Source organism: Aotus nancymaae, unplaced genomic scaffold, assembly GCF_030222135.1.
Source record: "Aotus nancymaae isolate 86718 unplaced genomic scaffold, 86718_ANA_hifiasm-v0.15.2.pri h1tg000006l, whole genome shotgun sequence".
Lineage (NCBI taxonomy): Eukaryota > Metazoa > Chordata > Mammalia > Primates > Aotidae > Aotus > Aotus nancymaae.
In genome coordinates this window covers 16,904,540-16,918,267 of record NW_026988417.1, presented here as the reverse complement: position 1 = coordinate 16,918,267, position 13,728 = coordinate 16,904,540, and the positions used below count along the sequence as shown (strand labels likewise).

The 13,728-nt window shown below is 47.2% G+C and overlaps 1 protein-coding gene across 1 annotated transcript in view; it reads left to right on the top strand.

The window, feature by feature from the left end:
- Positions 1 to 13,728, top strand: part of FAM184B (family with sequence similarity 184 member B) — a 137,059-nt gene that overhangs the window by 107,513 nt on the left and 15,818 nt on the right. Inside the window, exons 9-11 of the mRNA XM_064365907.1 lie at positions 1,646 to 1,775; positions 4,055 to 4,267; positions 9,725 to 9,878. Coding sequence (XP_064221977.1) covers positions 1,646 to 1,775; positions 4,055 to 4,267; positions 9,725 to 9,878 — 497 coding nt within the window. The remainder of the gene's footprint in view (positions 1 to 1,645; positions 1,776 to 4,054; positions 4,268 to 9,724; positions 9,879 to 13,728) is intronic.

Here is a 13,728-nt window from a genome sequence, read left to right as displayed (position 1 = left end):
TCTCTGGCCTTCTCCTAACCATTGGGTTGGTTTCATACCCAGAGCTCAGACCTGGGTATCCCTGCTATATTGTTCCTTAAAGGTGGCTATGTTTTGCACACCTTCGAAAGGCTTGAGGATAACTAAGAGAATCAGGATACAGAGAAAGAAAACTTCTCTCTTTTAATATGTGTAGGTTTTTGTTTTTGTTTTTGTTTTTTTTTTTTTTTTGAGACAGAGTTTCACTCTTATTGCCCAGACTGGAGTGGAATGGCACAATCTCAGTTCACTGCAACCTCCACCTCCTGGGTTCAAGCGATTTTCCTGCTTCAGCCTCCTGAGTAGCTGGGACTACAGGCATGCACCACCATACCTGGCTAATTTTTTGTATTTTTAGTAGAGATGGGTTTCACCATATTGGCCAGGCTGGTCTTAAACTCCTTACCTCAGGTGATCCCCCTGCCTCTGCCTCCTAAAGTGCTGGGATTGCAGGCATGCACCACTGCCCCAGCCCACAATTAGTTCTTTATGTAATTCTTACTATGCGCCAGACAGTGTTTTAAGTACTTTATAGATATTGACTCTATTAATTCTTATGGAAAAGGTAGCCTTATTAACCTTATGCTATAGAAGAGGAAGCTCAGGCCCAGGGAGTTTAAAGACCTCACCAAGGCCCCATAGTGAGTGGGTTGCAGAGCTGGGATTTGGAGCCGGGTGGTCTGGCTCTCACACCATCCTCTTGGCCACCTTCCTGTGCTGCTTCTAGCATCCTGCCTTTCCTTTCAGGGGTCCCTATCGTCTCTCTCATACTTAACACCCCAGCCTGGGCCTTCTCACCTCTGCCAAGCAGAGTGCCCCTTTTCATAGCCTTTTCTCAGCCTTTTCTCACAACCCAAGACCCTCACCCCCACCTCTGGGGCTCTGGCCTGATGTCCTTGTCAGGGGAAGCAGATGCCACTCATACCTGGCAGTCTCTACAGAGAGGCCCACCATGTGGCATTCCTTTAAATTGTCAAACAAGATAAACACTTAACATCCCAATCTAAACCAATCACACTCTAAATTCTCAGTTGGTTCAAAAGGTCAGAATTAAGGAAGGGAGCTCTGGTCTCCTCCTCTAAAGACATCTGTCACATCTTACCTAGAATGTAGAAACTCTTGCAGGTTTAAACTAGCGTTTCCTTGTTCACGCTACATATATGGAAGCCTATTTGTAATACCCCTATTTGTACTTGGGATGCCAGTAAAAGGTATGACCATGCTTTGAAAAATGCAGAACACTGTATTAAGGTGAAGTGTTGTTGTTTTTATATACGCAGAGAGAGCTGCAAAATTAAGACCATAGAGATCTCTTTTTTGGAGTCTCCAGAGACCCCACATCAGTAACTCTAAGCTCTCAGTCATTCTGACAGTTGGTCATCATTTATTAAGAACACACTAAAACAGATATTAGATGGTTCCTGCTAAATACTGATTGTATCCTAAGTGTAATAATACACTTTATATGGCAGGTTGCTTTTTGAAAGTCAAGTAAGATGTTTCTCACCCCCACTAACTGCTATCAGAGTTCCCTCCTCCCAGGCAGAGTGACTGGCACGTTATTAGAGTGGTCGTGTCATTCCCAGCTCTAGGATTGTTTGTGATTGTGGCATCCCTGTCTTCAAAGGATCAAAGTGTCCCTCAAGGAGGGAAGTGACCCGCAACCTCCACTGGACTCTTTGTTGAAGGAGAATGCATCTGAAATCCAACATCTACAGGAGGACTGGCAAAGCCAGAAGGCCAAACTGCAAGCCCAGGTAGGACAGCCCTAGTGGGGATGCCCCTTTCCTGAGATCTTGCCTTCTCCTTTTTATAAACTTGGAAATGCATTCAGAGCCTCATTCACATCCAAGCTAAGAAGGCATTACAGGACCAGAGCAAAATGAGATTCTTGGTTTTATTTATTCATTTATTTGAAACCTGCTGCAGCTGGGCATGGTGACTCACGCCTGTAATCCCAGCACTTTGGGAGACCAATGCGGGGGCAGATCACTGGAGGTAAGGAGTTCGAGACCAGCCTGGCTAACATGGTAAAACCGCGTCTCTACTAAAAATACAAAAATTAGCCGAGTGTGATATTACAGGTGCATGCCTGTAATCCCAGCTACTCGGGAGGCTGAGGCAGGAGAATCACTTAAACCTGGGAGGCAGAGATTGCAGTGAGCCAAGATCACGCCACTGTACTCCAGCCTGAGTGTGTCTCAAAAACAGAAAAACAAAAACCCTGCTATGCTAATGAGTACTTACTATGAGCCATTGATGATTCATCAATGCAGAAGCCAGACAAAATACCTTACATTTTATGGCCAGATGTGGTGGTTCACACCTGTAATCCCAGCACTTTGGGAGGCCTAGGCAGGAGGAACACTTCAGCCTAGGAGTTCAAGACCAACCAGGGCAACATAGCAAGACTCCGTCTCTAGAAAAAAATAAAAAAAATTACCAGGTGCCGTGGCATGTGTCTGTACTCCCAGCTATGCAGGAGGCTGCGGTGGGAGGGTTGCTTGAGCTCAGGAGTTTGAGGCTGCCTTGAGCGGTGATCACACCACTGCACTCCAGACTGGGCAACAAAGTGAGATCCTATCTCCAAAAATAAGATATCATGTTTTTTATATAAAGAATATGTATATTTTGCCCAGGCATGGTGGCTCATGCCTGTAATCCCAACAGTTTGGAAGGCTGAGGTGGGTAGGTCACAAGCTCAGGAGTTTGAGACCAGCCTGGTCAATGTGGTGAAACCCGTCTCCACTAAAAATACAAAAATTAGCTGGATGTGGTGGCACATGCCTGTAGTCCCAGCTACTTGGGAGACTGGGGCAGAAGAATCACTTGAACTCAGGAGGCAGAGGTTGCAGTGAGCTGAGATCACACCACTGCACTCCAGCCTGTGCAACAAAGCAAGATCCTATCTCATGTTTTATATACAAAGAATATATACATTTTGGCTGGGTGTGGTAGCTCATGCCAATAATCCCAGCACTTTGGGAGGCTGAAGAGGGCAGATCACGAGTTCAGGAGTTTGAGACCAGCCTGGCCAATATGGTAAAATTGCTTCTCCACTAAAAATACAAAAATTAGCCAGGTATAATGGTGCATGTTGGCACGTGCCTATAGTCCTAGCTACTCTGGAGGCGGAGACAGAAGAATCATTTGAACCTGGGGGGCAGAGGTTGCTGTGAGCCAAGATCATACTACTGCACTCCAGCCTGGTGACAGAGTGAGATTCCGTGTCACAAGAAGAATATGTATATTTTAGCAACGGAGGTGGAAACAGACAAATAAATGGTTGACATAAGAAGTTAGTAAATCACGTAGTTGATTCTAAGATAATGATGACTCAGGAAGAAGAAAAACTGAGTGTGGTGGCTCACGCCTGAAATCCCAGCACTTTGGGAGGCCAAGGTGGGCGAATCATTTGAGGTCAAGGGTTTGAGACCAATCTGGCCAACATGGTGAAACCCTGTCTCTACTAAAAATTCAAAAAAATTAGCTGGGCATGGTGGTGGCTGCCTGTAATCCCAGCTACTAGGAGGTTGAGGCAGGAGAATCGCTTGAACCTAGGAGGCGGAAGTTGCGGTGAGCTGAGATTGTGCCACTGACTCTAGCCTGAGCCACTGAGTGAGACTCCATCTCAAAAAAAAAAAAAAAGAAAGAAAGAAAAGAAAACTAGAGCAGGGCAGAGGGTTCTGGGAGGCTGCCCTGTGACAGGGGACGGGGGTAGGGTACGTAGTACTACAGCACGCTGTCAGGAGGAGCCTCAGGGAGGAAGCCAGATTCGAGCAAGCACCTGAAGGAGGAGGGGGGCCGCCATGTGGGTCTCTGGAGGGTATTCCAGTCCTCTTTCCTGGCATTCGTGGCTCTAGCTGAGGGGTCCCTGGGAGGACTGGCCACCCTCAGGTCCTTAAAACTTGCAGCTTCCATCCCGAGTCCCTACAGACAGTTGCATGGAGGTGACATTTAGAAAGCTTTCATTTAAAAAAAAAAATCCCAGGAAAGGCCAGGGGCTTAGGCTGAGGGCAGCACGCCTGGTGCGCAGGTCTTGCAGATGCAGCAGGCTCTGGAGCAGTGTGCCAGCAACTACAGGGAGGACCTGCAGGCACTCAAGCAGCTCTCGGACCTCGAGAGGGAGAAGCTGCAGCATGAGCTCCAGGAGCGCACTCAGCAGAACCAGGCCGTGAAAGCCCAACTCGAGGCTTCCCACCAGAGAGCCCTGCGCATGCTGGAGAAGGCCAGACATCAGGAACTCAAGGTGAGGGGATGACTGTGCGGTCTACTCTGCTGGGCACCCACTAGGTGAGTACGGCCATGCACAAAGCCGTCCCTTTTCTACATGACCTCCATCCGCACCCCCGAGAATCTTTCCAGGTTGTTATTTTATATTCTCTTTTTCCAGATGAGGAAAGAGGCTCAGAGAGATTTTGTAACTTGCTTAGGGTCAAACAGTTCATAAGTGGCAAAGCAAGGAAGTGGACTAGGTCTGCTGGGCTTCTTGTGCTACAGTCCCCACCTGCTTGTGACCTTGGTGACATAAGAACGATTTGCTTTCATGACCAAAAAAAAAAGTAAAAAATAAATAAAAGTACAAAAATTAGCCAGGCATGATGGCAAGTGCCTGTAATCCCAGCTACTTGGGATGCTGAGGCACAAGAATCACTTGAACCCGGAAGTGGAGGTTGCAGTGCGCTGAGATTGTGCCATTGCATTCTAGCCTGGGAGACAGAGCAAGACTCTGTCTCAAAAAAAATAAATAAATAAAACAGCCACAAAGACGTTTCGACCTTTCCAAGGATTTGGAAAACTGTGGTATGGTATACAACAATGGATAACCTGGCAGGTGGTTCAGGTGCGTTTCATCCAGCACCTTCTACCTTGTGGCCTGGCTTAAACACTGTTTTCTCAGAGGGTGTTCCCTTCTTAAGCAGTTATTTGAATAGGTTGAATAGGTGTCCCACAAAAACAAGGGAGCAAACCCAGCAAGAGGGAATGAAAGAGAGCTGGGATACCGGGGTTCAATGCAGAAGCAAGAAGGAAGGTCTGAGGAGGCTGGCTTAGCCGCTGGCCAGTAGCTCAGTCCAGGCTGCAGCAAGGAACCGAGGGCTCTGGAAGAGCTGTCTCCCGGGGAAAGCAGAACTGATGGATTCTCTGATAGATTTGGCCATGTGGAAAATTGCACTGTGTGTTGTACAAAGCATTTAGAAGTTGTAGGAAGACTTCGCCAGATAGCCAAAGGAAACTAAACAAATAAAAAATGCAGCAGTTATTAAAACAAGAAAAACAAAAAGTTGCACAAGGCAGAAATTCAATCATAGTAACTTTTTTGGCTCAACGGTGCATAATATTTACATATTCTCAATAATGAAAATATGAGGTGTACTTCAACATATTAAAAAAACAACATAGAGCCGGGCGCAGGGGCTCACACCTGTAATCCCAGCACTTTGGGAGACTGAAGTGGATGGTCATGAGGTCAGGAGTTCGAGACCAGCCTGACCAACATGGAGAAACCCTGCCTCTACTAAAAATACAAAAAGTTAGCTGGGCATGGTGGCACATGCCTGTAATTTCAGTTACTTGGAAGGCTGAGACAGGAGAATTGCTTGAACCCAGGAGGCAGAGGTTGCGGTAAGCCAAGATCGCGCCATTGCACTCCAGCCTGGGCAACAAGAGCGAAACTCTGTCTGAAAAACAAACAAACAAAAAAGCAAAGCAACTATGTATAAGGAATGGAAGAGGTAGAGTGTATGAGACCTAAAATCCTCATCTACTATAATGGGGAGACAATTCATAATCTCAAAAATAAGACACAGTATAATGGAAACACTGTCTTTTTAATGCTGGTAAATACCACAAGAAATAAGGAGTTGACAACAGCTGCCTCCAGAGAACAGGAGACAGAGAGGGAGGAAGAAAGAGCTAGGAGGCTGCTTATTTTTCTTTCTTTTAATACTATTTGGCTCTTTACTATGTGTACATATTACCCTGATAACAATATAAAAGAAGCTTTAAAACAAGAAAGAAAGTTGAGCATGGTGGCTTATGCCCGTAATCCCAGCATTGTGGGAGGGCCAAGGTGAGCCGAGCACTTGGGGCCAGCCTTTCGAGACCAGCTCGGCCAACATGGTGAAACCTCATCTCTACTAAAAATACAAAAATTAGCCAGGCATTGTGACGCACACCTGTAATCCTATCTACTCAGAAGGCTGAGGCAGGAGAATGGCTTGAACCGGGGAGGCAGAGATTGCAGTGAGCTGAGATCACACCATTGCACTCCAGCCTGGGCAACACAGCGAGACTGCATCTCAAATCAAAACAAAGAAAGAAAGAAGGGAAATGATGCACATGGACTGCCTGGCACTTACTAGATGCTCAAAAAAAAAAGTCAGTTTCCTTATTTCTTTTGTTCTTCTAAGTCTTTTTCCACGTTGGCTTACAATCTTCAAGAGCTCAGGCTGGGGAGATCCCAGGTGTATTCACTGCTGGGTGACACTGACCTTCATGTATGCCTGAGCTTTATTCCTCCATGCTGCGGACCCCAATTTCTCACAGGAGGCAGAGAGGGCAGGAGGCTTCATTCACCTGAGGCGGGGAGTTCTAGGTGCTCTAGGCAGCTGGACCCATGAGGTCTGAGTCCTAGCCAAGGGCAAGTGAAAGGACACTCTGCCCCAGTTCTTGTGTCAGCAATTATGAGTGGGCTGCCTGGTTCAAGTCCTGGATCTGCCATTTACAAAGTATGAGAGCTCAGGTCATTTAGCTTCTTTGTGACTCAGTTTCCTCATTTATAAAATGACTGATGGTAGTATAGATCTTATAAGATGGTTATGAAGATCAAAAGAGATAATACATGTAAAGTACTTAGAACAGTGCATGGCTGAGTAACAGCTCAGTTTTTAAAAGGTTCATTTTTATTATTCAGTCATCTATTCTGTTGGCATTTATTGAGTAGCTACTGTGAGCTGCCATCATGCAGAGCTGCGGAGATACCAGATGATTACCACACTCTCTGTCCTTACATAGCTCGCCTATAGGGGAAAAGACAGCCCCTCAAACAGGTTGCTGGGATCAGTGGGTGGTAGCCATGAGGGAGTTGCCTAAGGTATTTGGAAGCACATTATATAATATGAGACTTTTGGAGAAACAAGGTGAAACTGGGTCCCTTAGGAGGCCCCAAACTCGCCACAACAAGAGCAGGGTAACCCTCCCATAGCAGCTGGAGAAATTCACCAGGAATGAGTACCCAGCTTGCCCTGAACCCTGGGTGCTGCTGCAGCATGTGTGATCCTCACTGCCAAAGACTTCTGAGCAAGTGGGTGGGCGGTGCTGACCTGAATCTTTGGTTGCCCCCTGGGATGGAGAGAGGCTGGGTAAGAGTGAGAGAGTTTGGCTCCCTCTTGCAAAGCCCAGGCTTCAAGCTTTCCATCCCCATTTCCCTAGGGATAAAAATGTCACCAATTGGTGTTCTCTGAGCCTTGCAACAAGGGGAGGAGGAGGAAGGTATCAGAGAATTTGAAAAGTATGAGGCTTTTCTGTTTTATTAAATAAACTTGCAACCAGGCATGGTGGCTCATGCCTGTAATCCCAGTACTTCAGGAGGTCAAGGCAGGAGGACCATTTGAGGCCAGGAGTTTGAGGTTAGCCTGAGCAACATAGGGAGACCCAAGTTCTACAGAAAAGTAGCCAGGTGTAGTGGTGAGCATCTGTGGTCTCAGCTACTTAAGAGGCTGGGGTTGGGGGATTACTTGGGCCTGAGAGGTCAAGGCTGCAGGGAGCCGTGATCACACCACTGCACTCCAGCTGGGCAACAGAGTGAGACTCTGTCTCAAAAAAAAGAAAAGAAAAAGAAACTTGCCACAGAATGACTGACTTTCCCCTGGGAGGAGTAAGACCAGTTCCCTATTGCTATCCCCAGTGACAGGTGGCAGAGACAGGCTGAAGCAAGCTTCCACATGACCCGCTGGGTTTAGGAGGCCAACTTGGGTGCAAAGATGGTTGAGTTCTTCCCTCACAGGAGCCTCATGTATTTGGTGAAATCCCAGAGGAAATTTGATGAAATTTCCACTGCATGAGTGAATGGAAAGGGCTTGGGCCCTGGACTCCACCACTCATAGGTCAGAATCCTGCCTCTATCATCACCTGTCTACAGGCAGGTCTCCACCTTTCTAGCCACAGTTTCCAGCTCTGCTAAAAAAGATGGCAGCAGGGATGGGTGCCTGGGCATGATGGCTCATGCCTGTAATCCCAATACTTCAGGAGGCCGAGGCAGGAGGATTGCTCAGGAGTTTAAGACTAGCCTGGGCAACATAGTGAGACCCTCCCTCTATATAAAAAAAGAATTTAAAAAGATGAAGGGATAATAATTTCTATATCTTTTCTGTGCGACCCTGGGAAACGAAATTCATCTCATCAATGCCCACCTCTCATTTCCTCATCTAAAACCTGGGGCTATGTATTAACTGAAACTCTCCTAACTGGGGAGGAAAAAAAAAAACCCAGAAACTGTATTAGTCTCCTATTGTTACTGTAACAAATTAGCACAGGCTTGGTGATTTAAAACAACACGGATTTATTATCTGACAGTTCTGGAGGTCAGAAATCTAAGAATCATGGAATTGGCAGGGCTGGTTCCTTCTAAAGGCTCCAGGGGAAAATCTGTGTCTTTGCCTTTTCCAACTTCTAGAGGCCACCTGAGCTCCTTGGCTCCTGGTCTCTTCCTGCATTATCAAAGCCAAAAGTGTAGCATCTTCAAATCGCGTGCTCTCTCCCTCTCTCTCCCTCTTTCTCTCTCTCTGACCTCTGCTTCCACCATCAACCCTTTTCTCACCGACCCCTCTTATAAAGACCCTTGTAACTGAGGCCTACCCAGATAATTCAGGGTAATCTCCCGTCTAAGATCCTTAATCACCTCTGCAAAGTCCCTTTGACCATGTGAGGTAACATACTCGGTTTTCAGGGATTCAGACATGGACATCTTACAGGCTGTTTCTGTACCTCTCACAGAAACCAACTTTAGTGACGTTAGGAAGGCAGTGAAGAGACACTTATTAAAGTTTACACAGCTGCTCACAGAACCTGCTTTGGGTGTTTGACACACAGTGGGACTTCAGTAAATGAATGTTTGTTGAGGGAAAGCATGAATAAACCAAAATTAAAAAATAGGGAAAGAAAGAATGAGTGAATATGAACCCAAGGACAGAGACACAGCTAGTTCTCAGGACCAAACAAGAGCTGTAGGGACCCCCCTTCCTCCCCATGGCATTTCTGCTCTGCTCTGCTCTGCACACCAGCCCTGGGCTACCTCCACAGACGGCTGCCTCCACCCCACTGGTCCTGGGGCAGATGTCAGACATTACCGCAGAGCTCCCGAGTACAGTAAATTTGGAGCCACAGAGTATCTGTCAGTCTCTCTTGCTCTCTCTATCCCCCACCTCTTCATACCAAATTTCCATTAAAGGAACTCTGATTGGCCCAGCTTAGAACGGGTGTCCGCTCTGGCCCAATCAGCTGTGGAAGAGGGTGGGTTCACAAGGTGCAAGATGGCTGCTGTGGCTGGGACATTGTACAGCGTTCTCTGTAGCCTGATAAGCCCTCCATGGGAGAGTGCAAGCGTTCAGACCACCCTGGCTCAGAAGAGCTTGGCAAAGGAGTCAAGTCTCCCAACCCTGTGACCACTTGTCCCCACATGCCTCCCTGTCCACACTGTTTCCCACAGGCCACAGAGGAACGCTTGAAGAAGGAATCCAGCCACAGCCTCCAGATCCAACACCAGGCGCACCGGCTGGAGCTCCAGGCCTTGGAGGAAAAGGCCAGGCAAGAGCTGCAGGAGGAGCGTGAGAGGATGCAGGCCCAGCAGGCCCTGCTGCTAGGTATAAACCAGTAGTGCACCGGGGAGGGCCCGGCCATCTGCAGGGTCTGCACGTAGAAACCAGTGACAAGCTGAAGGCCAGGATCCAGGGGTCTCGGGCACACAGGCCGGGGCTCCAGGGGTCTCGGGCACACAGGCCGGGGCTCCAGGGCTCTCGGGCACACAGGTCGGGGCTCCAGGGGTCTCGGGCACACAGGCCGGGGCTCCAGGGCTCTCGGGCACACAGGTCGGGGCTCCAGGGGTCTCAGGCACACAGGCCGGGGCTCCAGGGCTCTCGAGCACACAGGTCAGGGACAGTCTGCCATCAACTAGCTGTGAGACCTGGGATGGCTCACTGTGAGCCTCATTTTCCTTTTTTATAAAATGGAATTACAATTGTCCCTACTTCATGGGCTCACTGTGTGGATTAAATGAGATATTAAATATGAAGTGCCTAGCATATAACATGAGCCCAGTGAATGTAGATACTGCCATTATCATCATCATTATTATTGCATATAACCCAGATCTGAGCCTTCATATGAATTTCATGGCATTGCCTCAACCTCTCATTTCTGTTCTGAAAATTTCTACAAACTGGGGGCTCTCAGGCCTCCACACACTGCTTTCTCTAACTGCCCCCATATCTTCCCCAGCACAAAACTCTGCCCTTTTTCAGTTGCCACATCAATAAAACCACTCACACCAAGCATCTTGAAAGTTAACAGAGACAGTTAGGATCCCCAGAGCCAAACTGCGTGGGTGTCAAGCGCAGCTCTGACATTCACTAGTTGTGTGACTTTGGGTAGGGGGTTGCTTAACTGCTCTGTGCCTCAGTCTCCCATCTACAAAATGAGGGTAATAATAGCATTCACCTCATTGGGCTGTAATGACGATTACATGAGTATACACGAGAAGCGCTTCGCATACAGCCTGGTATGCAGTAAGTGCTGTGCGCGTGTTCCCTGTTAAATGATGACTGAAGATTCCAGTGCTGCATGCCTGACTCTGGACACCTCTCTCCATTTTTGTAGATCATTCCTGTCACTCATTTTCTCCTTTGTGCTCATCTTTCCTGTCACTCTTAAGAGCAAGACAAATACCTCTCATCATTTTATGCAGAGCATTAAAGATCATGTTGCCTTTATTAAATATTTCTTCCAAACCTAGACAGGGCTCTCCTTAAGAGATTTCTCGGTGCTGAGTGTGGTGACTCATGCCTGTAGTCCCAGCACTTTGGAGGCCAACGTGAGAGAGGATGACTTGAGGCCAGTAGTTCAAGACCAGCCTGGACAACATAGCAAGACTCCATCTCTACAAAGAAAATTAATTAGGAAAAAAAGTAAAAAGAGAATTCTGGAGGAGAGCATTTTCTTTACGTCCCTAAATGAGTAGGCTCTATCTTGCTGCTTGGTTGAGTTCTCATTAGAAAGCATGTCCCACTGACTGCATGTTTCTGAGGAAGTGGTGTGAGGAGCAGGAAGGAAAGAGTTTTGTAGACTTCCCAGTTAGCAGCTACCCTGGAATGGAGGTGTCCACCTGGGAAATGCTGGAGTTAGCAGCATGTAAAGATAAAACATAGGCTGTGCCGCATGGCTCAGGTCCAAGGCTCCCCATGTACAGGTCAGGCTGGACGCCCTGGTGATTCCAACACTCAGCAGCAGCTGCCAGTGTAGATGTCCCTGCCGCCCTTCCCTGGCTTTTCTGACTCCACAGCAGCCCTATTCTTCCCTGAAGAAAATAATCGGGAGGCTGGCTGCGGTGACTCACACCTGTAATCCCAGCACTTTGGGAGGCTGAGGTGGGTGGATCATGAGGTCAGGAGTCCAAGACCAGCCTGACCAACATGGTGAAAGCCCGTCTCTACTAAAGTACAAAAATTAGCCGGGCATGGCGCCTGTAGTCCCAGCTACTCGGGAGACTGAGACAGGAGAATTGCTTGAACCTGGGAGGCAGAGGTTGCAGTGAGCTGAGTTCATGCCACTGCACTTTAGCCTGGCTGACAGACTGAGACTCTGTTTCACAAATAAATAAATGAATAAAAGAATCCAGAGAGATCCCTGGAAAGAGCCTGGGGAAAAGCTGGGCTTCTCAGCACCAGTCCCGGGAAGAAGGCGCTTTGTGGACTCTGTGGTGACAACAAATCATAGGCTTCAAGGGAAGGTGCAAGCACCTATGGCAATGGCAGATTGATATGAGATAATCCTGGTGCTGATTATTCCTCTTCTAATACCTGTGTGAGACACAGCTGACCTGTAATACTATAGGTCACCGTGAGAGGGCAGGGAGGGCGGGTGTTTACTAGAGGGTTGGGACCCTGACATGCTGGATGGGTAGATGAACAGATGGATGGAGGATGAATGGGTGTGTGGGTAGATGGGTGGCTGGGTTGACAGGTGGACGGACAGAAAAATGGGTGGATGGATGGACAGGAGGAAGGATGGATAGATGGATGGACAGATGGAGATGGATGGATGGACAGATGGGTGGGCGGACAAATGGGTGGACACACAGATGGGCAGATGATTGGGTGGGCAATTGATGGGTGGATGGATGAATGGATGGACTGAAGGGTACACAGATAGGTGGGCAGACAGGTAGGTGGATGGATGGCTGGATGGATAGACAGGTGGATGGATGGATGAGTGAATGGATGGATGGATGGTGAATGGGTGGATGGGTAGATAAGTGGATGGGTGAATGAATGGGCAAGTGGATAGAGGGATAGATGGGTCGGTGGATAGATGGGTAGGTGGATGGATAGATGAATGATGGGAAGGTGTGAGAGAAGGAGGAGGGTAAAGAATGAATACCCTATAATTTATTATTTGCTAAAGAGTTTTATTACATATATCTTGTGATAACAGTTTTCAAAAAATGGGGCTATGTTTAGAGATTTTAAAAAAAAGGAAAATAAGCTATAGAAATCACTTTATCAAAATTTTGCTGGAGAGAAAAGATGACCAAGTAAATTTTTCATCTTAATATCATCCAAATATACTAAGCTTTTACATGTGTTTAATATAGTTGACCTTTGAGACAAGGTTAGTAAGCTTATAGGAAAGCTTTTATAACGAATACACTTTTACCACCTCACCCATTTTCACTCTAAAGATCATTTGTTTATTTTACAAATACATGTTGAGCACTTGCTCTGTCCTAAAACCTGTGCTAGGTGCTTATGGAGTGATCAGAACAATGTTTCAAAGGTTATTTGCAATAACTGAAATACAGAGTCTCAAAAGTTCTTAACAGAAAAGTAAAGTATCAAATTTACAAGCACTTTGAAAGTATTTTTTTTAAAGGAATAGCTTACTACACAGCATCTGCTCTATCAGAAAATATTCATTTTGAAATAATTGTTTCCATCATGCTGGGAAGTGTCTAGTGTACTACTGGAAATCAGTCTCCATCCTCACAGGGGAAGCTAGAGTTTCTGGCCTTATTCTCCCCTGAGTTTAAGAGAATGCACACATTTCTCCTGGGTGATTCCATTTTAGTCCCTATCCTTCTGGGACGACATGCCATTTCCTACCTCCATGATCTAGCCAAGGCCTCCCACCCATGGGAAGAAGAACCTGTGAACGTTTTGTCTCCTTAAGAGTTGACTTTGGCTGGGCATGGTGGCTCATGCCTGTAACAGCACTTTGGGAGGCCAACGTGGGCAGATCATTTGTCAGGAGTTCAAGATCAGTCTGGCCAAAATAGTGAAACCCCATCTCTACTAAAAAACATACAAAATTAGTCGGGTGTGGTGGTGCGCTCCTGGTCCCAGCTACTCAAGAGGCTGAGGCAGGAGAATTGCTTGAACCTGGGAGGCGGAGGCTGCAGTGAGCGAAGATCGTGCCGCTGCACTCCAGCCTGAGTGACAG